This window comes from Bos javanicus, chromosome 3 (assembly GCF_032452875.1).
Source record: "Bos javanicus breed banteng chromosome 3, ARS-OSU_banteng_1.0, whole genome shotgun sequence".
Lineage (NCBI taxonomy): Eukaryota > Metazoa > Chordata > Mammalia > Artiodactyla > Bovidae > Bos > Bos javanicus.
In genome coordinates, this window is record NC_083870.1 from 78562735 (window position 1) to 78584379 (window position 21645).

The window sequence follows — 21645 nt, forward strand, 5'->3', positions numbered from 1 at the left end:
TATTACTTTCTGCTTAGAGATGGTCTTACTTAAGACTATTTTAATTAAAGTAGAAATCAAGAAAATTCTCTGACCAGGCCTTACTGATCCTCGGTCCACTCTACATTTTAAGCAAGAACCTATCTGAATCTCAAATATGTGTTTCTCTGCTTCTTTTTCATGGGCATAAAAATGAATGTTTTTGTACAATATGAATGCACAGGCGGACACATCTGTTTTATCTTTTCTTATCTTTCTAGGTTATTATGCTATCACAGAGAAAAAATATTTAAAAGATGCCCTTGTTACCTTTTTTCCATTTATATGCTTAAAGAGGTTTCCTGCTAAACTGTTATAAGCACTCAAAGTATTTCATTAAGTATCTGTGTACTTCTGATGTGAAACGGCTGGAGTTCTGGTCTAAGACTTAACAAATAAGAATACTTACATCTAGACATTCCAACCTGATAAGAAAATAGATACTATTTTCTTACAAGAAATGGTCATTGTTGATGGTATACTTTATTAAATGTACTTTTTAGTGGTATCAATGGGAATTCTTTCCAATTAACTTGTACATATTCTCTGTGTTAGTATATATGCACCCTGATATTCTGTTTCATCTGGTATTACTTTAGGTCTGCTTTGGGGGTTGAATAGACACGGAAACAGAATTTCCCAGGCTACTGAAGGAAAAGTGCCCATCATTATCAAGAAATACAAGTGTTTCTCTGCTTGCTTACCATTCTGATTACTATTGCTTATAGTGCCATCTTCTTTCTCAGACTGGCTGTTGCTACTGTTTGAGGCAGTTGGGGGAGGAGATGGTGCTCGACTGGAAGCAGCACTTTCACTTTCATCTAGAAGACGATCCATGTAATCCCTTAAAATTGAGGCAAACGATAATTATTTTCTTATATTAAAAACAGCTGAAAATTAAAACTGAGGTTAAATTTACAAGGCTTTATCAGCAAGTATATCCTCATTTTTCTTTATATTCATTCCAGTGCGAGCACTGAAATGGAAAGTTCCTTTTGGTTAAATGTCTGTAGGAAAACAATGTGTGAGGGCTTTACCCTAGCAAATGTTACAGACCTACAGGCAGTTTTAAAACTTTAGAAATTGTAGGCAAATGATCAGAGTGGCCCAACTAAAATCAGAAAGGCTGTAAATGAAGAGGGATGATGTCAATCACAAGGAGTACAAAAAAATTTCTGAACACAGATTGGAATTGTAAAGCTTACAAAGATTATTTTATGACTATGGCAGTATCTGAAAGACAAACTAGGACCTAATAATGAAATACTTTCCTGAAACTTCCTGTTACTTTCTGTATCACCCTTCTGTTAGAGCTGAGGTATACTAAGCTGGCAAAGTTCCTGGGCTTATCTGTTAGCTTCATCTGCCCGTGTATCATCAGGGGTGGGTTTACGTCTTCCCTAAGTAATTTTTGAGCTCAACGGCATGGGATGACATTTGTGGTAAGTGACACTGGGTTGAGGTTAGAGCTGAACTAAATACCTCTCTCTCTCAGGTTTAGTGTCTTTAGTTATAAAATGCATGTAATCATACATGACCTATGTACTGGGCTGTTGTATAGGATATGTGTACAAAGTGTTTTATGAACTATGCAGTGCTACCGAGTCACTAGAATAAAGGTCAGCAAAGGCAGGCCTGTGGGCTGCCGATCTATTTCTATGGATAATATGTTACTGAACACAGTCATATACATTCATTTACATAGTGTCTATGACCACTTTTACACACCAACAACAGACCTAAGTAGTTTCAACAGAACTTAACATCTGCAAAGCCCTCTTTACAGGAAAAGTCTGATGTCACCTGTACTGAATAATCCCGTGAAGGCAGTTAAGTTCAGTCTGCTTTCTTTACCTCTGCACCATTGATGCCTAAGTTTGCACAGTGCAGAGAAGTACAATAAAAACCTAAATACATCATTTATTTTTAAATTTCCTCAGAACAGGAATAACAGAAATATTAAGACAAATCTTTCAGAATTTTGTGAGCAGGGTAAGTAAGAATGTGGACAAGAAAGAAACCATGGAAGGGCTTGGAACTTTACTGAAAGTCTGTGTAACAGTCTGCACTCATTAACATTTTAGGCTTTATTTTCCTCATTTATAAACGGAGGGAATTAAATTTGTTGGTCTTTTAAGATCTCTTTGGCTTTATGTCATTCATCATTATAGAACACTTAGGTAATAAATCTGAGGCACAAAGAAACAGAATGAATATGATAAACGCAATGCCAAAGGGACTTCAGAAATTAAAACTAACAAACAGATAATGCACTAGGAAGAATTGCTGGAAATAAATCTGGTGTAGTGGGAATGGGTAATGGAAGATGTTAAAAGCCACTCAAAGGAAACTAGAACTGATGAGATACCAGAATTATTTTAAATCTCTGAATATAACGATGATATTGTTAAAGACTTATTACTACTGTTTCTTAAAGGTTAATGCCATCCAGAATGCTTAAGGAAAAGAGGAGGCAAGTAGACCACCCAAGGGGTTGGAGCAGCATTCAAATAGTTGGAATAATGCCGAGTTATTTTTTACTTAAAAAAAAAAAAAATTATTTGCAAGGCTGTTACAGCAAAATCTTCAATTGCATATGGCTACCAATTCTTTTAGGTAGTGAATGGAGAGACTCTGCAGTAGTATTTATCAAAGGCCATGTACAGGCAGCAAAGCGGCAAATGTGCTTCATTCTGGTGAACAAATGAAAGGTAACTATGTAACAGAAAAATAAGCAAATAACTTTCAGGATAATCTTGCTCTTAACTATACATTTTGACTAAAGAGGAAGATTGAAAAATTCAGTCAAATTTTTGTCTAAAGGCATTAATTAACTTAATGTTTTTGTCTAAAGGCATTTAAATTTTGTGTGGTCACTTAAAGTGCAACTGTTAATGCAAAGAGAAGGTCCTGGAGGCAAACTACAAAAATATGTCTATGCTAGAGAAAACCACAATTTCTCCCCATCTGCAATATACAGTCTACATGGCTTCTTATAGGAGATTTAACACAGCTAAAAGGGATGAGGAGGAGTAAAAAAAAAAAAAAAAAAAAGTTTTCAGTTAAAAAAAAAAAAAAAAACTTTATAAAAGACCCAAAGGGAATACAGTTGAAGACTACAAAACAGTGTTCTTGTCTAGCAGGAAAACATTTCTTCGCTTCATACCGTAACACCAGGGGACACATTGTTAACTCTTAAAGCCTGAGAAAAGAGAAGATATGGGATTACTTTTAACTATGACTACTCCATCTACAGAATATTTAAACCTTAAGAAGAATCAAGGTGACAGATATAAGTAGCTTCAAAAAGTTTTTCAGAAGCTATGGAGAGATTATTAGAAAAACTAAAATGTTTAGCGGCACATCCCTACCTAACCTGTTGAGCCTGACGTCACAGAGGACCAATTAAGCCAGCCCACAACACTTCCCTTGGTGATGCTTTCTGAAAGAGAAAACTGGATGAGCCATGGGTCTGACCCAGCATGGCAATTCTGATATTCTTACTGCTGCTGATGACAGACTGCCTGTAGTTCGTGTGTGAACTTTATTTCTGAAATGGGTCAAAAGATGAAAGATGTTACTATTGCTTTTCCCTATAGCTTGAAAACTATTTTAAGATATACTCTGAAGACTGGATAGCTATATGTAGTTCTACATTATTATGTCTCAATGCTACCAATAAAAAAAAATTTAACTATAAATTGATAACAATAAGCAATTATATAAAAACTGGAATACTGTTATATATAAAATTCTACTCATTATGGCCTTTGAACAAAAAGGAATGAGGCAGAGTCCAATGTTTCATGATTCCCAAGGACAATTATACCCATTTATTCCCTTTCAGATAAGTTTGCTTTCGATTTTAGAGTGTTTGAATACTCCAAACAGGGAAGTGACCAGAAGAAACAGCTGTAATGAACATGACCAAGAAACAGTCCAGTCAAGTAGTTTGAGAAGCACAAGAGTATGCATATAAGCACATCTTTCAAAGGCAATTATTTGGCTAGGCTTAAGAATTTTACTGGTGCAGGCTGACCAAATGAAGTCACAACTCTGCTTTATTTTTATTCCATAAACATAATACAGGGAATAATAAAGGCAAGTATGGTAAAGTGAATTTCACTGTAAAGTTCATCAGTATTTTAGAGCAATACATGAAATAAAGGGTTTGATACTCTATTACTAAGTACTTAACAGTAACACATTACTAGTCAGATTGGGGATAATGTATCATTCCGCAGCTAGACTAAAAGAAGCTAAGAGAATTTGGTGCATGGGGAGTGGATTAGACATATTGAGGCATTTTGCTTAAAAAATGGATATAATAACAAACTAGACTCCCTCTATCACTAGGAGTTAGCTAAAGTTGTATTATTTATTAAATATTATTTCTGTTAGAGGAAAAGGCTTCAGAATATTTAGGAAAAGGGAACTTATCATGTACATGTTCATTTCTCTATAAAATATTTTGTAACAAAAAAGAAAATGCAATTTGATCTGATTTATTATATTCCCATGTCTTTTCCCTTTGATATCATCTATATCCAGATCTTATTTTTGGTTCCCAAGATCTAAAATAGATTGGGCAAGGAAAAATATTAATTTCTCTTCCTCTTTAAAGGATTTCTATTAGGCATATGGCCCTGTAAGACTTAGAAAAGACAGCCTCTCCTATTCTTACTGCTCTTTTGGTGTTATTAAATCAAAACTGTATGTGCTTATATAACTATGTGGAACAGAATTTAACAAAAACATGCTTTCACAGCTCTTCTGATCCATCTCCTCTCAGGAATACTACTGAAAACATGTACTCTTAACATCTACTTTGATAAATTTGCTGTCTCAAATAATATGAACTGTAGTTTACAATGTTTTATAAGACATTGAAAGTCTAAATACCCCATGAAGATGTCAATAAATGGATAAACTGAAATTAGTGTCAACTTTTATGCTTTTAAAGAAAGAAGAGTCTAAAAATCACAATTCTCTCAAGAAAAATTTAGAAAGCTTAGCAAAAATGACTCAAAAAGAAAAAATGAACTCACGTTACACCAGGATGAAGATTGTATTTCTTTTTTCCAAATCGTGTTTGCTGAGCAAAGAAATCATAACGTTCAGATTTTTTCCACATATAATAGAATGCTACACATTCACCAACTGATCTTGTTCGAACCTATAAGAAACAAATACTTAAGAATTATTTCCTCCTTAAAGGAGTAAATTTCATGAAAAAATCTTAAGTTTGAATAAATTTAGCTGACTTTTAAGTAATAAATAATAGCAGTTATAAAATACAATACAGCAGCAGTTGTGTTAAAAATTACTCTAAGCTCCCATTCAGAGAAATCATATATTGGCAACAGGTCTTCAGATACTAAACATTATGCTTTTAAATAGAGTATCATATTCATTTACTATAAAAATGAATACTCCTTTATCGAAAATGTCTGGCAGTGGCATTTGAATTAAAATTGTTACAAGAAATCTGCAAATACTTTTACTCACAGAACACCTAGGGAGACTGAATTTAAATGCCCTTTTAAAAAGGATTCTCTTACTAATCCCAACACTGATCCAGACTCAGCTACTTACATTGTAGAAAGGCTAAAAATATTTCAGTGAGTTAAAAGCTATTATAAAAATGTTAATATTTGTTTCAAATGGATATATCTTTCCTTTTCTCCTTTGCCTTTAGCTTCTCTTATTTTCTCAGCTATTTGTAAGGCTTTATTTTTGGAGCTCCAAAATCACTGCAGATGGAGACCGCAGCCATGAAATTAAAAGATGCTTGCTCCTTGGAAGAAAAGCTAGGACAAACCTAGAGAGCATATTAAAAAGCAGAGACATTACTTTGCCAACAAAGGTCTATCTAGTCAAAGCTATGGTTTTTCCAGTAGTCATGTATGGATGTTTAGTCCAACTATAAAGAAAGCTAAGTGCTGAAGAACTGATGCTTTTGAACTGTGGTGTTGAAGAAGACTATTGAGAGTCCCTTAGGCTGCAAAGAGATCAAACCAGACAATCCTAAAGGAAATCAATCCTGAATACTCACTGGAAGAACAGATGCTCGAAGCTGAAACTCCAAAACTTTGGCCACCTGATATGAAAAACTGACTCATTTGAAAAGACCCTGATGCTGGGAAAGATTAAAGGCAGGAGAAGAAGGGGACAACTGAAGATGAGACGGTTGGATGGCATCACCAACTCGATGGACATGAGTTTAAGGAAGCTCTGGGGGTTGGTGATGGACAGGGAAGCCTGGCATGCCACAGTCCACGGGGTCGCAAAGAGTCGGACATGACTGAGCGACTGAACTGAATATTTGTTTACAAAATCACTCCAGTGGTTTACTGTGTTATATCTATTTGGGAACTGAATGGCTCCCCTTACACATATTAAATATATGGGACAGGCAGATGATGTTGACAGAATTTCCTTTTTGCTACCTTGCTTGTAGAGCTGGTAGGGTTGCTGCATAGAAAATACTGGGAGTTTAAAAGGAAAAGTGTATCTGAATGAGTGTTTGAGATGGAAGATGATATGATTTAACTCCTAAGTTTCTGGTCCTGAAGTTGGGTATCTGCTGTGGGACTGACTAGACCTAAGGTCAACTTTATGACATCCCTATTTTGTTAGGTGGCACCTATTTTTCTTTCTGCCACTCTGATTCCACTTCATGACTTGGCCCATGTTGCTTTAAGACAAAGCTATCAGTGTTTTAAAAACAAAAACCCCAATCACCTTCTCAAGCTGTTTTTTGCTTCCTTTTTAGAATCTTATTCTAGAAGACAACTGTCAAGTCAACTGTACTTTACTGAAAGCAAAAATTGAAAAGACATTATGTGGAATGCCAAAGTTAACAGTATTATGAAAAACTGTCAATTAAATAAGTCTGCATAATACAACCTATGATTAAGATCCAAATTTCAATTCCAGGTGTAAAAACAAAGAATATTTTCAATGGACTATTCCCCTCCCTCTTAAGAACTGTCCTCCCTATGGTTCACTGGAACAAACTTGTGAGTTAGGTATAGGTCAGATGACTTTTGTAACACTGAAATACCACCATCCCAAATATTCTTCATAAATAAGAAATCAAGGTCTTATTTCAATATCATGTTAAGACTTTTTTTGGCTAAAAGCTTTAAGTCACCTACTAAGTTCTTACTCCTTAAAAAGGATTTTGGCGGGGGGTGGGGGGGGTGGGTGTTGCTCCTGTGAGTTACATCAGCTTATCATCCCCAGGGGTTCCCCTCCATAGCATGCTTGGGTCAGTATTGTTTGAATTTAAGCAGGAATGCTAGAAAACTTTTTCAAAATGTTGGCCCTTTCAACCATGAGATCATTTGCTTTTCTTTAAATCAGAAACATATATAGGTAGTCATTAGCCTAATACAATCCTTTCACAGAGAAATCACTATATTGGAGAATATCAAATGATTTGGTTACAACATGAACATGGTTTGGCTATATCTTTTATATCAATGCTAAGATGCAAAATTTCTCTCTTATTAGTTATGTCTGATGTCAAATAACACAATTAACAAAATTATCAACAATAAACTAAAGAACACCAAAATTGAGAAAAATCGAGAATTTGTAAGCAACTATTTATGGAACATACAATAGATACTGTACATCTAGAGATATGAAAGAGGATGAGGACAGACTATTTATAGAGCTTCAGACTCAAGCCCATAAAGCCCAGATACTTTCAACATCACCCTAGGTAAGCCATCACACATCTGATATACCATCTTCAAGGACACATGTAAAGCCAATTTCCTTGTCGTTTATATTCACTAAAAATGTGACATTCGTAAGCCTAGACATTACTTAATTTGCCATATTTAAATTTGAGATTTTAATTTTGCCTGTCCTAATTTCCCTTAGGAACACAATTTTTTATTCTTTACAATTGTGCAGTTCTATTAAAAATATTACCTGATTTCAGTTTAAGAGAATTAAGCCTAAATAAATTTGTAAGTAATTACGAAATTTGGGGCGATATAAATTAACACTGGTATAGTTGATATTCATATGGCATGATATGTACTCACACATCCCATCCAGGAGCTGATGAACATAGTTTAAAACATCCAGTTCTTAAAAGTTTCCAATAAATACCACACTGCGAACAGTTACTTGGCAAATATATGCCAGGGAGTCTAGGCATGCTTATAATAATTTCCTAAATACTAGCATATTATATATTCACTACAGAACTTTTAACATTAGAAAATATAGATTTCATATGACCTAGGTTAACTAAACTTATTTTTATAAAAAGAGACAACATATATCATTACTTACTTTATTAGCCTGAATCAAATGAAAGTCCTTTCCATAGGCCTTCAACCCTTGTTCAAAATTTCTGCACTCTTCCTCTGTCCAAACAGATAATTCCTCTGAAAAAATTTGGGGCAGGGTAGGGGGAAAGTGGGGGAAGGAAACTGTTAAGCAATATTCTCCCAAATCCTGCACATAACAAAACTGTAAATAAAAATATAACTTTTGGTAACAACAGAAATATTTTACTCCTGAGTTCTATTATTGATGGCTTAAAAAGATAAAAGTAATAAAACATCCTTATTTAATAAAATTTTGGATGATTTAGTCCCTAACTCTTCAACCTCAATTTAGGCCATTTCCTCTTTATTCTTTATGATCCAACTAAACCAGCCACCTTTCAATTCCTTAAACTCATTATTTTCTTTCTTTCTTTAGACTTTGTGCATGCTCTTCCCTTTGTCTAGAGGTTATTGCATGCCTCTTATCTCATACCCTCTTTCACCTAGCTAATTCGTTTATAGCCCAGTAAAAATATATTGTTCTAGAGGCTTTCTTTTACCGCCTCATTCTTTTCACCAACTAGGTAAAGTCCCACTGTAGTAAGTTTGAACTGCACCCTTGAATTCTCCTTGGAAGAACTCAGAACTATTTTTCAGCTTTCCTACCTAGGCTCCAAGCACCGAGAGGTCAGGGGCCTTGTTTATAGTTAAATCCTCACAATTTAATAGGCCCTTCAATTTTTGTTGAATGAATGCTCTTTCCTTGGTTACACAATGATATATAAACAGTACTCTTAGTGAAGTGGGGGTGGGAGCCAGTTTAGAGTAACAAAAGAATTTTAGCTATGGCTTCATTATTTATGAATCATGCTTGCCTCAGCAAAAAGACCTCAGTTCAGTTCAGTTCAGTCACTCAGTCGTGTCCGAGTCTTTGCGACCCCATGAATCGCCAGGCCTCCCTGTCCATCACCAACTCCCAGAGTTCACTCAAACTCACGTCCATTGAGTCAGTGATGCCATCCAGCCATCTCATCCTCTGTCGTCCCCTTTTCCTCCTGCCCCCAATCCCTCCCAGCATCAGAGTCTTTTCCAGTGAGTCAACTCTTCGCATGCATGAGGTGGCCAAAGTACTGGACCTCAGTTCTCATCAATTTTAAAGTGAAGGTAACATCTGTCACTTAGTTCACAGGACCATTACCAAGATCAAGTAAGAAAATATTTGTAAATGCCTTGAAACTGAAAGGCATTATGTATTTTTATTTAAATGGTCTTATTTTCTCATGAAGGAAAGGACAATATTCACCCCATTCCCCATAATGCCTTGTGTAATACTTGTTACATACAAGTTGTTTAACAAGTTATAACTATTATCCAACAAATACTTACTAAATTCAGAAAGATTAGTATTATTAAATTTAGGAGATATATCTAGTTAAAATTTTTTAAACTTTTAAAATTTCAAAAAATTTAATAGCTTAAAGTTTAAACTTCTGCTACATCGTGAAAACAAAAAGTTAATATTTATGCTTACCTCTAGCTGCTTTTACATTAAATCTTAATCTTCTCAATGCTTCTTCTGTATCAAAATTGCATTTAACTAATTCATATAATGCCTAGAAAAATAAAAGGCTTCAATATGTAACCTGGACTATGAACAATTCAAGGTGACAATTTCTTAACTGAGTAAAGGCTTTTCTAGAATCCAGTGTCTCCATCCTTTCTGGAGGACAAATAATTCCAGTGACTGCAACATAAAAACCACTAAAGGAAAACAAACGTAATTCATTCCTGACAATTAACTGCCTCTAAATATGTAGAAAATACTGGATAAGCAAACCTCTGGCAGCGGCATGGTTTTCTAGGAGTTTAGAAATAAAAGGAAATCATAATAATCACAAGTCCTTTTTTTATTTTTAATGTTCCTATTCAAAGATAATTTTAAACACTCAGAAAAGAAAAGCACTGGTGAAAAAGGTAAAGTATATAATGCTGTTATTAGGTCCATGGTAGGCACTGTTCTACTAGGTAAAGAATTACATTATCCCAGATGAGTATTCCTAGCTTAATGATATCCACAGATTCTCTGGGATATGCAACGGAAGTTCAAAATGCCTAATAAAAAAATACATACAAAATATCAAAATTTCTACTGAGGCTAAAACACCAAAATTAAGTGCTGTCAATACTACATATATTATGCAGATTACAACCTCAGACTCCTTGCTGATGATATTACAGAGCTTCCTCTACTTACAAGGGGTCCCAAAAAACCCATCCTAAGTTGAAAATATGTTAAGCTGAAAATGCACTTTATACACCTCACCTACTGAACATCATCATTTCGCCTAGCCTACCTTAAATGTGCTCAGAACACTTACTTAGCTTACAACTGGGCAAAATCATCCAACACAAAGCCTGTATTATAATAAGTGTTGACTATCTCACGTAATTTACTGAATACTGTACTGAAAATGAAAAGAATGGTTGTATGAATTCAGAATGGTTGTATCAGTTGTTCACCCTTGTGACTGCATGACTGACTGCGAGGTATGGCTTTCTGCCACTGCCCAGCATCACAAGAGATATTCAACCCTAGCCCAGGCAAACATCAAAATTCAAAGCATGAGTTCTACTGAATGCATATTGCTTTCATACAATTATAGAGTCAAAAAATTTTAGGCTGATCCTTTGTTAAGTCAGACACCATCTGTATAGAACATTGGTGGATAGAAAAATACTGTGACAGCACTTATACATATATGGGGTTAATGTATTTTGGGAAAAATTTAAGTTATTTCTTATTCACGTACCTGTTCATTGTCCTTTATATGAGATCCTTCAGGAATTGCTTCTACACCTTTCTCATCACCTGTTCTTCTAGATGCATCTTTAAGAAACACAATCACTTTGTCTTCTGGTAAGTATTCAGGGTCCCACAGGAGCTGATCATCATTTTCATATACTAAATTAGTAAAATATAATGTTAAAAATGCCAAATTTAGACAAGTTTTTGTTAATACATATGGAACAAATAACTTAGAGCCAAAATGTTGACAACTAAGAGGTAAAGTGTAGTCCAACTACCTGCTTGACTTCATTCTGAGGCAATATTTATAAGTAATTTAAGCAACCTAAACAGACAGGTACCACTTGATGCCCCTTTTAGATCTGGTCTGACTTACCAAATTCCTAGCTCTCTTAGCTTGAACAGCACTGTGCTGTGCTGTGCTTAGTCATTTAGTTGTGTCCAACTCTGCGACCCCATGGACTGTAGCCCACCAGGCTCCTCTGTCCATGGGGATTCTCCAGGCAAGAATACTGAAGTGGGTTGCCATGCCCTACTACAGATCTTCCCAACCCAGGGATTGAACCCAGGTCTCCCGCATTGCAGGAGGATTCTTTACCGAATAAGCCACAAGGGAAGCACTTGAATACCACTGCTGCTACTGCTGCTGCTGCTGCTGCTAAGTCGCTTCAGTCATGTCCAACTCTGTGCGACCCCATAGACGGCAGTCCACTAGGCTCCTCTGTCCCTGGGATTCTCCAGGCAAGAATACTGGAGTGGGTTGCCATTTCCTTCTCCAATGCACGAAAGTGAAAAGTGAAAGTGAAGTCGCTCAGTCATGTGCCCGACTCTTAGCGACCCCATGGACTGCAGCCTACCAGGCTCCTCTGTCCATGGGATTTTCCAGGCAAGTGTACTGGAGTGGGCTGCCATTGCCTTCTCCTGAATAGCACTACCAACACTTAACTAATAATATCTGTATGACCCTGGCAAGTTACTTCCCTTCTTTCTGCCTCATCTGTGAAATGGGGAAAACAACCCTATTAAACAAGGTTTTAGGGATTTAAAGCAATTTAAAGTAATTCTGACACATTAAATAATGTTAAACTATAATTATGATTTCTGAATAGGGATGTCTAAAACAATGCTCGCCAGATATCAACACTGCTTATTTCCTGGTGGTGGGATTTGGGACAATTTTTTCTTACATCTTCGTACTTTTCCATGATGCTTGAAAACGTATTGTTGTAAGTGTAAATCATTTTCATAATAACAAAAGTCATTAAAAAAAAAAAAAAGGCATTTAGGTTTCATCAGAATTTCCATTATAAAAAGACTTAAGGCCAAATTTCATCAAAATCTTTAAAGTAAGAGGAGTGGAGAAGAAACTAAGACAAAAGCCTTGTGGAATTCTACATGACAGGAAGACGAAAACATAAACAAAATTAAGAAGGAACAGTCACAAGACAGACAAAATATCAAAAGTATGGCAACACAGCAGCAAAGGGAAAAAATGCTTCAGAAAATAATAGACTTTTAAAATTCTGTTAAAAAAGCAGGATGAAGAATTTTTTAAATTAATTTAATTTTTATTGAAAGGTAACTGCTTTACGCTTGCTCCTTGGAAGGAAAGTTATGACCAACCTAGACAGCAGAGACATTACTTTGCCAACAAAGATCCGTCTAGTCAAGGCTATGGTTTTTCCAGTAGTCACGTACGGATGTGAGAGTTGGACTATAAAGAAAGCTGAGCGCAGAAGAATTGATGCTTTTCAACTGTGGTGTTGAAGAAGACTCTTGAGAGTCCCTTGAACTGCAAGGAGATCAACCAATCCATCCTAAAGATCAGTCCTGGGTGTTCATTGGAGGCATTGATGTTGAAGTTGAAACTCCAATACTTTGGCCACCTGATGTGGAGAGCTGACTCATTTGAGAAGATCCTGATGCTGGGAAAGATTGAGTGCAGGAGGAGAAGGGGACGACAGAGGATGAGATGGTTGGATGGCATCACCAACACAATGGACATGGGTTTGGGTGGACTCTGGGAGTTGGTGATGGACAGGGAGGCCTGGTGTGCTGTGGTTCATGGGGTCACAAAGAGTTGGACACAACTGAGCGACTGAACTGAACTGCTTTACAGAATTTGTTTTCTCTCAAACCTCAACATGAATAAGCCACAGGTACACATATATCCCCCCTCCCTTTTGAAACTCCTTCCCATCTCTCTCCCCATCCCACCCCTCTAGGTTGATACAGAGCCCCTGGTTGAATTTCCTGAGCCATATAGCAAATTCCCATTGGCTATCTATTTTATATATGGTAATGTAAGTTTCCATGTTACTCTTTCCATACATCTCACCCTCTCCTCCCCTCTCCCCACGTCCATAAGTCTATTCTCTATGTCTGTTTCTCCACTGCTGCCCTGTAAATAAATTCTTTAGTACCATTTTTCTACATTCTGTGTATTTGCATTGCTGCTGCTGCTGCTAAGTCGCTTCAGTCGTGTCCGACTCCGTGTGACCCCATGGACAGAAGCCCACCAGGCCCCCCCATCCCTGGGATTCTCCAGGCAAGAACACTGGAGTGGCTTGCCATTTCCTTCTCCAATGCATGAAAGTGAAAGGTGAAGTCGCTCAGTCGCTCAGTCGTGTCCGACTCTCAGTAACCCCATGGACTGCAGCCTTGCAGGCATTAGAATACCATATTTATCTTTCTAACTCACTTCACTCTGTGTAATAGGTTCTAGGTTCATCCACCTTCAAAACTGACTCAAATGCATTTCTTTTTAGGGCTGAGTAATATTCCACTGTGTATATGTACCACTACTTTATTCATTCATCTCTCGATGGACACGTTGGTTGCTTCCATTTTCTAGCTATTGTAAACAGTGCTACAATGAACAGTGGGATACACGTGTCTTTTTCAATTTTGGTTTGTTCGGGGTATATGCCGAGGAGTGGGATTGCTGAGCCATATGGTGGTTTTATTCCTAGTTGTCAAAGGAATCTCCATACTGTCTTCCATAGTTGCTCTATCAATTTACATTCCCACCAACAGTGCAAGAGCATTCCCTTTTCTCCACACCCTCTTCAGCATTTGTTTGCAGACTTTTCAAAGATGGCCATTCTGACCGGTGTGAGGCAGTATATCTCATTGTAGTTTTGATGTGCATTTCTCTAATAATGAGTGATACTGAGCATCTTTTCATGTGTTTGTTAGCCACTTGAATGATTCTTTGGAGAAATGTCTGTTTAGATCTTTTCCCCATTTTTTGATTGGGTTGTCTGTTTTTCTGGCATTGAGTTGTATGAGCTACTTATATTTTGGAAATTAATCCTTTGTCAGTTTTTTCATTTGCTATTATTTTCCCCCATTCTGAGGATTGTCTTTTCACCTTGCTTAGTTTCTTTTGCTGTGTGAAAGCTTTTAAGTTTAATCAGGTCCAACTTGTTTACTTTTGTTTTTATTTCTGTTACTCTAGGAAGTGGGTCAGACAGGATCTTGCTTTATGTCATCGAGTGTTCTGCCTATGTTTTACTCTTAAGAGTTTTACAGTTTCTGGTCTTACATGTAGGTCTTTAATCTCTTTTGAGTTTATCTATGTGTATGGAATACCAGACCACCTGACCTGCCTCTTGAGAAACCTATATGCAGGTCAGGAAGCAACAGTTAGAACTGGACATGGAACAACAGACTGGTTCCAAACAGGAAAAGGAGTACCTCAAGGCTGTATATTGTCACCCTGCTTATTTAACTTATATGCAGAGTACATCATGAGAAACGCTGGGCTGAAGAAGCACAAGCTGGAATCGAGATTGCCGGGAGAAATATCAATACCTCAGATATGAAGTTGACACCACTCTTATGGCAGAAAGTAAAGAGGAACTAAGGAGCCTCTTGATGAAAGAGGAGAGTGAAAAAGTTGCCTTAAAGCTCAACATTCAGAAAACTAAGATCATGGCATCCGGACCCATCACTTCATGGGATATAGATGGGGAAACAGTGTCAGACTTTTATTTTGGGGCGCTCCAAAATCACTGCAGATGGTGACTGCAGCCATGAAATTAAAAGACGCTTACTCCTTGGAAGGAAAGTTATGACCAACCTAGATAGCATATTCAAAAGCAGAGACATTACTTTGCCAACAAAGGTCCGTCTAGTCAAAGCTATGGCTTTTCCAGTGGTCATGTATGGATGTGAGAGTTGGACTGTGAAGAAAGCTGAGTGCCAAAGAATTGATGCTTTTGAACTGTGGTGTTGGAGAAGACTCTTTAGAGTCCCTTGGACTGCAAGGAGATCCAACCAGTCCATTCTGAAGGAGATCAGTCTTGGGTGTTCTTTGGAAGGACTGATGCTAAAGCTGAAACTCCAAATACTTTGGCCACCTCATGCAAAGAGGTGACTCATTGGAAGAGACTCTGATGCTGGGAGGGATCGGCAGCAAGAGAAAAAGGGGACGGCAGAGGATGAGATGGCTGGATGGCATCACCAACTCGATGGACTTGAGTTTGAGAAAACTCCGGGAGTTGGTGATGGATAGGGAGGCCCGGCATGTTGTGATTCATGGGGCAGCAAAGAGTCGGATACGACTAAGTGACTGAACTGAACTGATGTGTATGGTGTTAGGAAGTGTTATAATTTCATTCTTTTACACGAAGCTGTCCAGTTTTCCAAGTACCATTTATTGAAGAGGTTGTCTTTGCTCCATTGTGTATTTTTGCCTCCTCTGTCAAAAATAAGGTTCCTACAGGTGCATGGGTTTATTTCTGGGCTTTTATCTTATTCCATTGTTCTATTACTTTTGTTTTTGTGCCAGTACCATACTGTCTTGATAACTGTAGCTTTGTAGCATAATCTGAAATCAGGACGGTTGATTCCTCCAGCTCCATTCTTTTTTCTCAACACTGCTTTGGCTATTCAGGGCCTTTTGTGTTTCCATATGAAATGTGAACATTTTTGTTCTAGTTCAGTGAAAAATGCCATTGGTAATTTGATAGGGATCACACTGAATCTATAGACTGCATTTGGTAGTACAGTCATTTTCACAATATTGATTCCTCCTACCCAGGAACATGGAATATCTCTCCATCAGTTTATGTCATCTTTGATTTCTCTCATTAGTGTCCTATAATCTTCTGTGTACATTTCTTTTGTCTCCTTAGGTTATTCCTAGATATTTAATTTTTTGTTGCAGTGGTGAATGGGATTCCTTAATTTCTCTATCTGATTTTTCATTGTTAGTATATAGAAATGCAAGTGATATCTGTGTATTGATTTTATATCCTGCAACTTTGCTAAATTCACTGATTAGCTCTAGTAATTTTCTGATACTATCTTTAGGGTTTTCTATATACAGTATTATGTCACAGTGAGAGCTTTACTTCTTTTCCAATCTGGATTCCTTTTATTTCTTTTTCTTCTCTGATTGCTATAGCTAGGACTTCCAGAATTATGTTGAATAACAGTGGTGAAAGTGGACACCCTTGTCTTGTTCCTGATCATAGGCTGAATACTTTAAAGTTTTTCACCATTGAGAATAATGTTTGCTGTAGGCTTATTATATATGGCCTTTACTATGTTGAGGTAGGTTCCTTCTATGCCCATTTTTTTTGAAGAGTTTTAATCAAAAATGGGTGCTGAATTTTGTCAAAGGCCTTTTCTGCATCTGTTGAGATGATCATATGGTTTTTATCTTTCAATTTGTTAATATGGTGTATCACACTGATTCATATATTGAAGAATCCTTGCATTTCTGGAATAACCCAACTTGATCATGGTTATGAGCTTTTTGATGTTTTGCTGAATTCTGTTTGCTAAAATTTTGTTGAGGATTTTTGCATCTATGTTCATCAGTGATACTGAAGTTTTCTTTTTTTGTGTTGTCTTTGTCTGGTGTTGGTATCAGGGTGATAGGGACCTCATAGAATGAGTTTTGAAGCGTTCCTTACTCTGCAATTCTTTGAAAGAGTATTAGAAGGAGAGGGATTAGCTCTTCTCTAAATGTTTGATACAATTCTCCTGTGAAGCCACCTGGTTCTGGGCTTTTGATTTTTGGGGAGATTTTTGATCACAGATTCAATTTCAGTGCTTGTAACTGGGTTGTTCATTAATTTCTATTTCTTCCTGGTTTAGTCTTGGGAGATTGAACTTTTCTAAGAATCTGTCTGTTTCTTCTTGGTTATCTCTTTTATTGCCATATAGTTATTCATAATAGTCACTTATAATCCTTTGTATTTCTGTGTTGTCTGCTGTAACCTCTCCTTTTTCATTTCTAATTTTGTTGATTTGATTCTCCTCTTTTTCTTTTCTTGATGAGTCTGGCTAAAGACTTGTCAATTTTATCTTCTCAAAGAACCAGTTTTTAGTTTTATTAATCTTTACTAATTCTTTCATTTCTTTTTCGTTTATTTCTGCACAGATCTTTATTATTTCTTTCCTTCTACTAATTTTGTTTTTTGTTGTTGTTGTTGTTGTTCTTTTTCCAGTTGTTTCAGGTGTAAAGTTAGGTTGTCTATTCGTTGCTATAAACTTACATCCCAGAGGTTTTGAGTTATCATTGTTTTGTCATTTGTTTCTAGAAATAATTTGATTTCACTTTTGATTTCTTTAGTAACCTTTTGGTTATTTAGAAATGTGTTGCTTAACCTCCATGTGTTTGTGTTTCTTACAGATTTTTTCTTGTAATTGCTATCTAGTCTCATAGTGCTGTGGTTGGAGAAGATGCTTGATACGATTTCAACTTTCTTAAATTTACTGAGGTTTGATTTGTGACCCGAGATGTGGACTATTCTGGGCAATGCAATGTTCCATGTGCACTTGAGAAGAAGGTGTATTCTTCTGTGTTTGGATGGAATGTCCTGAAGATATCAATGAGATCCATCTCCTCTAATGTATCATTTTTAAGACTTGTGTTTCCTTATTAATTTTCTGTTTTGATGATCTGTCCATTGGTGTGAGTGGGCTGTTAAAAGTCTCCTATTATTATTGTGTTAACTGTCAACTTCTCCTTTTGTCTGTGTTTGTCTTATATATTGAGGTGCTCCTATGCTGTGTGCATAGGTATTTACAATTGTTATGTCTTCCTCTTGGATTGATCCCTTCATCATTATATAGTGACCTTCCTTCTCTCTTGTAATCTTCTTTAAGGTCTATTTTGTCTGATAGGAGGATTGCTACTTCAGCTTTCTTTTGCTTCTCATTTGCATGGAATATATTTTTCCATCCTCTCACTTTCACTCTGTGTGTCTTGAGGTCTGAAGTGGGTTTCTTGTAGACAGCATACATATGGATCTTGTTTTGTATCCATTCAGCCAGTCTGTCTTTGGGTTGGAGCATTTAATCCATTTAAATTAATTTTTGATATATATGTTGCTATTGCCGTTTTCTTAACTGCTTGGGGTTGATTTTGTAGATCTTTTTTCTTCTCTTGTATTTCTTGACTATGTAAGTCCCTTTAACATTTGTTGTTAAAGCTTGCCTGGTGGTACTGAATTCTCTTAACTTTTGGTGGTGTGAAAAACTTTTTTATTTCTCCATTAATTTTGAATGAGATCCTTGCCGGGTACAGTAATCTTGGTTGTAGATTTTCCCTTTTGTTGCCATTCCCTTCTGGCCTGCAGAGTTTCTGCTGAAACGCCAGCTGTTAAGAGTATGGGGTTTTCCTTGTATGTTACTTGTTGCTTCTCCCTTGCTGCTTTTAAAATTCTTTCTTTTAGTTTTTGTTAGTTTGATTAGTATGTGTCTTGGCGTGTTTCTCCTTCCGTTTATCCTGTATAGGACTCTTTGTGCCTCTTGGACTTGATAGACTATTTCGTTTTCCACGTTGGGGAAATTTTTAACTATGATCTCTTCAAAAATTTTCTCACACCCTTTTCCTCTTCTTCTGGAACCCCTATAATTGGAATGTTGGTGTGTTTGATATTGTCCCAAAGGTCTCTGAGACAATCCTTAGTTCTTTTCATTCTTTTACTTTATTTTCACCATTTTTCTTCCAGCTCATTGATTTGTTCTTCTGCTTCAGATATTCTGCTATTGATTCCTCCTAGAACATAACTGAGATTTATTAATTTCAGTAATTTTGTTGTTTGTCTCTGTATGTTTATCCTTTACTTCTTCTAGGTCTTTGTTAATTGATTCTTGCATTTGCTCCATTTTGTTTTCAAGGTTTTTGATTATCTTTACTATGATTATTCTGAGTTCTCAGGTAGTTTGCCTATTTCCTCTTCATTTATTTTCACTTCTGTGTTTCTAGTTTGTTCCTTCATTTGTGCAGTATTTCTCTGCATTTTCTTTCTTTTCTTCAAACTTATTGTTTGAGGTCTCCTTTTCCAAGGTGACTTCAAGGTGAATTAATTCTTTCTTTTGGTTTCTGCCCTCCTAAGGTTGGTCCAGTGATTTGTATAAGCTTAATAGGGTGAGATTTGTACTGAGGTTTTGTTTGTTTTTCTTCTGATGGGCAAGGCTGAGTGAGGTGGTAATCCAGTCTTCTGATGACTAGGTTTATATTTTTGTTTTGTTTGTTGTTTAGATGAGGTGTCCTGCACAGGTTGCTACTGGTGGTTGGGTGATGCCAGGTTTTGTATTCAAGTGCTCTCCTTCACTATGTGATATCCCTAGGGTTAGTTCTCCAGTAGTCTAGGGTCTTATAGTCAGTGCCCCCACTCCCAAGGCTCAGAAATTGATCTCTGGTCAGGAACGAAGATTTCACAAGTGATTTGTCATGGCATTAACTGAGATTAAAACAAATATCCAAGAATGAGAGGCCAAAGATGAACCCCAGACAAATGGCAGTTACAAAATCAGGCAAATAATAATTAAAATAATGGAACATACATATACATATCCATCCATGAGCAAAGTCAAAAACAGTCCAACAAAAATAAAGAACAGCAGACTGACCCAGTGAACAAAGAAAATCAAAAATTATATTTACCAGTTAAGAACAAAACTAACTAAAGCACAAACCGGAAAACAAAACTAAAGCAGGTGCTAAGTGGGGAATAAAGCAATGAAAATAAAACTAACAAATACGTTGAGTGGAAAAGAGAGAAAGAAAAGAAAGAAAGAATAAATATGCAAGTTTACAAAGAGGCAGATAAAGAAGATTTATATACATTAAAGATTAACTGCAAGGGGAGAAGAACAGTAGGAAAAGCAAACAAAGGAATAAATATAGAAAAAACAGTACGTTTAAAAAATTAAAACTAAAAAAGAGAAAACAAAAAAAAGGGGGGGGGATTCCACAGAACTGCAGAAGCCCAATGTAGAGGCAAAGGTTTATAACAACAATAAAAAATGGTTTTTTTTTTAATGTGACTGAGGGAAAAATGTAACTGAAGGCAAAAAAAAACACAAAACTCAAAAGCTTAATTAGATTTCATAGTGCCAATAAAATCAACAACTATAACAGAGGAGGGGTGAGGAAGACAAAAAAATCCAAAAGAATCTACAGAACAAGTCAAAACATAAGAATAACACATGTTTTTCTTGAGTCACTGCTGTTAGAGTCCTTTCCCTCACTGGGAGTCACTGTCCACTCACCCCTCTAGGATGCCCTCTGACACTGTGCTGATCTCTGACCTGCTGTGAGGGCAGCTCAGACTCTTATCTGGTCCTACTCCTGTGTGTTCTTGCCTCCAATGTCCACAGCTAACAGGACTAGTGTGTTTTCTTTTGTGACAGCTCTCAATGACCTTTTATATATTCCACAGACACAGAGTCTGGCCAGTTGACTGTGTGGATTTAATCTGCAGCTTGTACAGCCGGTGGGAAGGTTTTGGGTCTTCTTCCTTAGTCACACTACCCCTGGGTTTCAACTGTGGTTTTATTTCCACCTCTGGATGTGGGTCGTCCACTGGGGTTTGCTCCTGGGGCTTCCCTGGAGGACTTGGGTTTGCCCCCGTGAGGGCCAGGTGTGGAGGTGGTGTAGCTGCTTGGGTGACAAGGGTTCTGGCAGCACCAGATACTGAGGGAAGATGGCAGCTAGAACAGCAGGAAATATAGTGCTCTAGAAGGGTATGGCAACCAGCATTGGCCAATATGCTCCAGTATTCTTGCCTGGAGAACCTCCGCTCCCTGACAGAGAAGCCTGGAAGGCCACAGTCTACAGGGTCACAAAGAGTCAGACACTACCGAAGTGACCCTGCATGTACAGATGCAAGACTTTTTTGCCTGTGGCAGCTCTGCCCCAGTGAGAGTTGAGCGTGAAGGTGACACAGCTGCTTGGCCTGCGGGAACCCTGGTGGCGCCAAGTTGTACAGGGACACTGATTGCTTCCACCACAAGCATTATGGCTTTATCAGAGTCTTTTTTTGAGCCTCTTGCAGCTGGCAATCAGAAGGCCTCTTTAGCCAGTCTTTCTCCGTAGCTCTGTCCATTCAGGCACTTAGAGGGCTCTCTTGCCTGGGGTCCTTCTCTACTGTTCAGAGCGTCAGGCATATAGAGGGAGCCCTGGCTGGGATCCTGCTCTATAGTTCAGTGCGTCAGGCGTTTGATGGGTCAGCCTCTCTACTGTTCAGCTGTCAATGGTGGTAGTGTGGGGAGAGAGAC

At 37.2% G+C, this 21645-nt stretch overlaps 1 protein-coding gene across 12 annotated transcripts in view; it reads right to left on the reverse strand.

Annotated features, from left to right (window-relative positions):
- MIER1 (MIER1 transcriptional regulator) overlaps positions 1-21645 on the reverse strand; it is a 72936-nt gene that overhangs the window by 4787 nt on the left and 46504 nt on the right. For 11 of the 12 annotated variants that reach the window (XM_061411670.1, XM_061411668.1, XM_061411669.1 and 8 more), the window contains 5 exons: positions 11123-11274; positions 9844-9925; positions 8335-8429; positions 5067-5194; positions 723-862 (listed from right to left, as the gene is read on the reverse strand). In XM_061411670.1, the coding sequence (XP_061267654.1) occupies positions 723-862; positions 5067-5194; positions 8335-8429; positions 9844-9925; positions 11123-11274 (597 nt within the window). Of the gene's footprint in view, positions 1-722; positions 863-3389; positions 3461-5066; positions 5195-8334; positions 8430-9843; positions 9926-11122; positions 11275-21645 lie in introns of those variants that run through there. The other variant, XM_061411672.1, reaches the window with a different exon arrangement.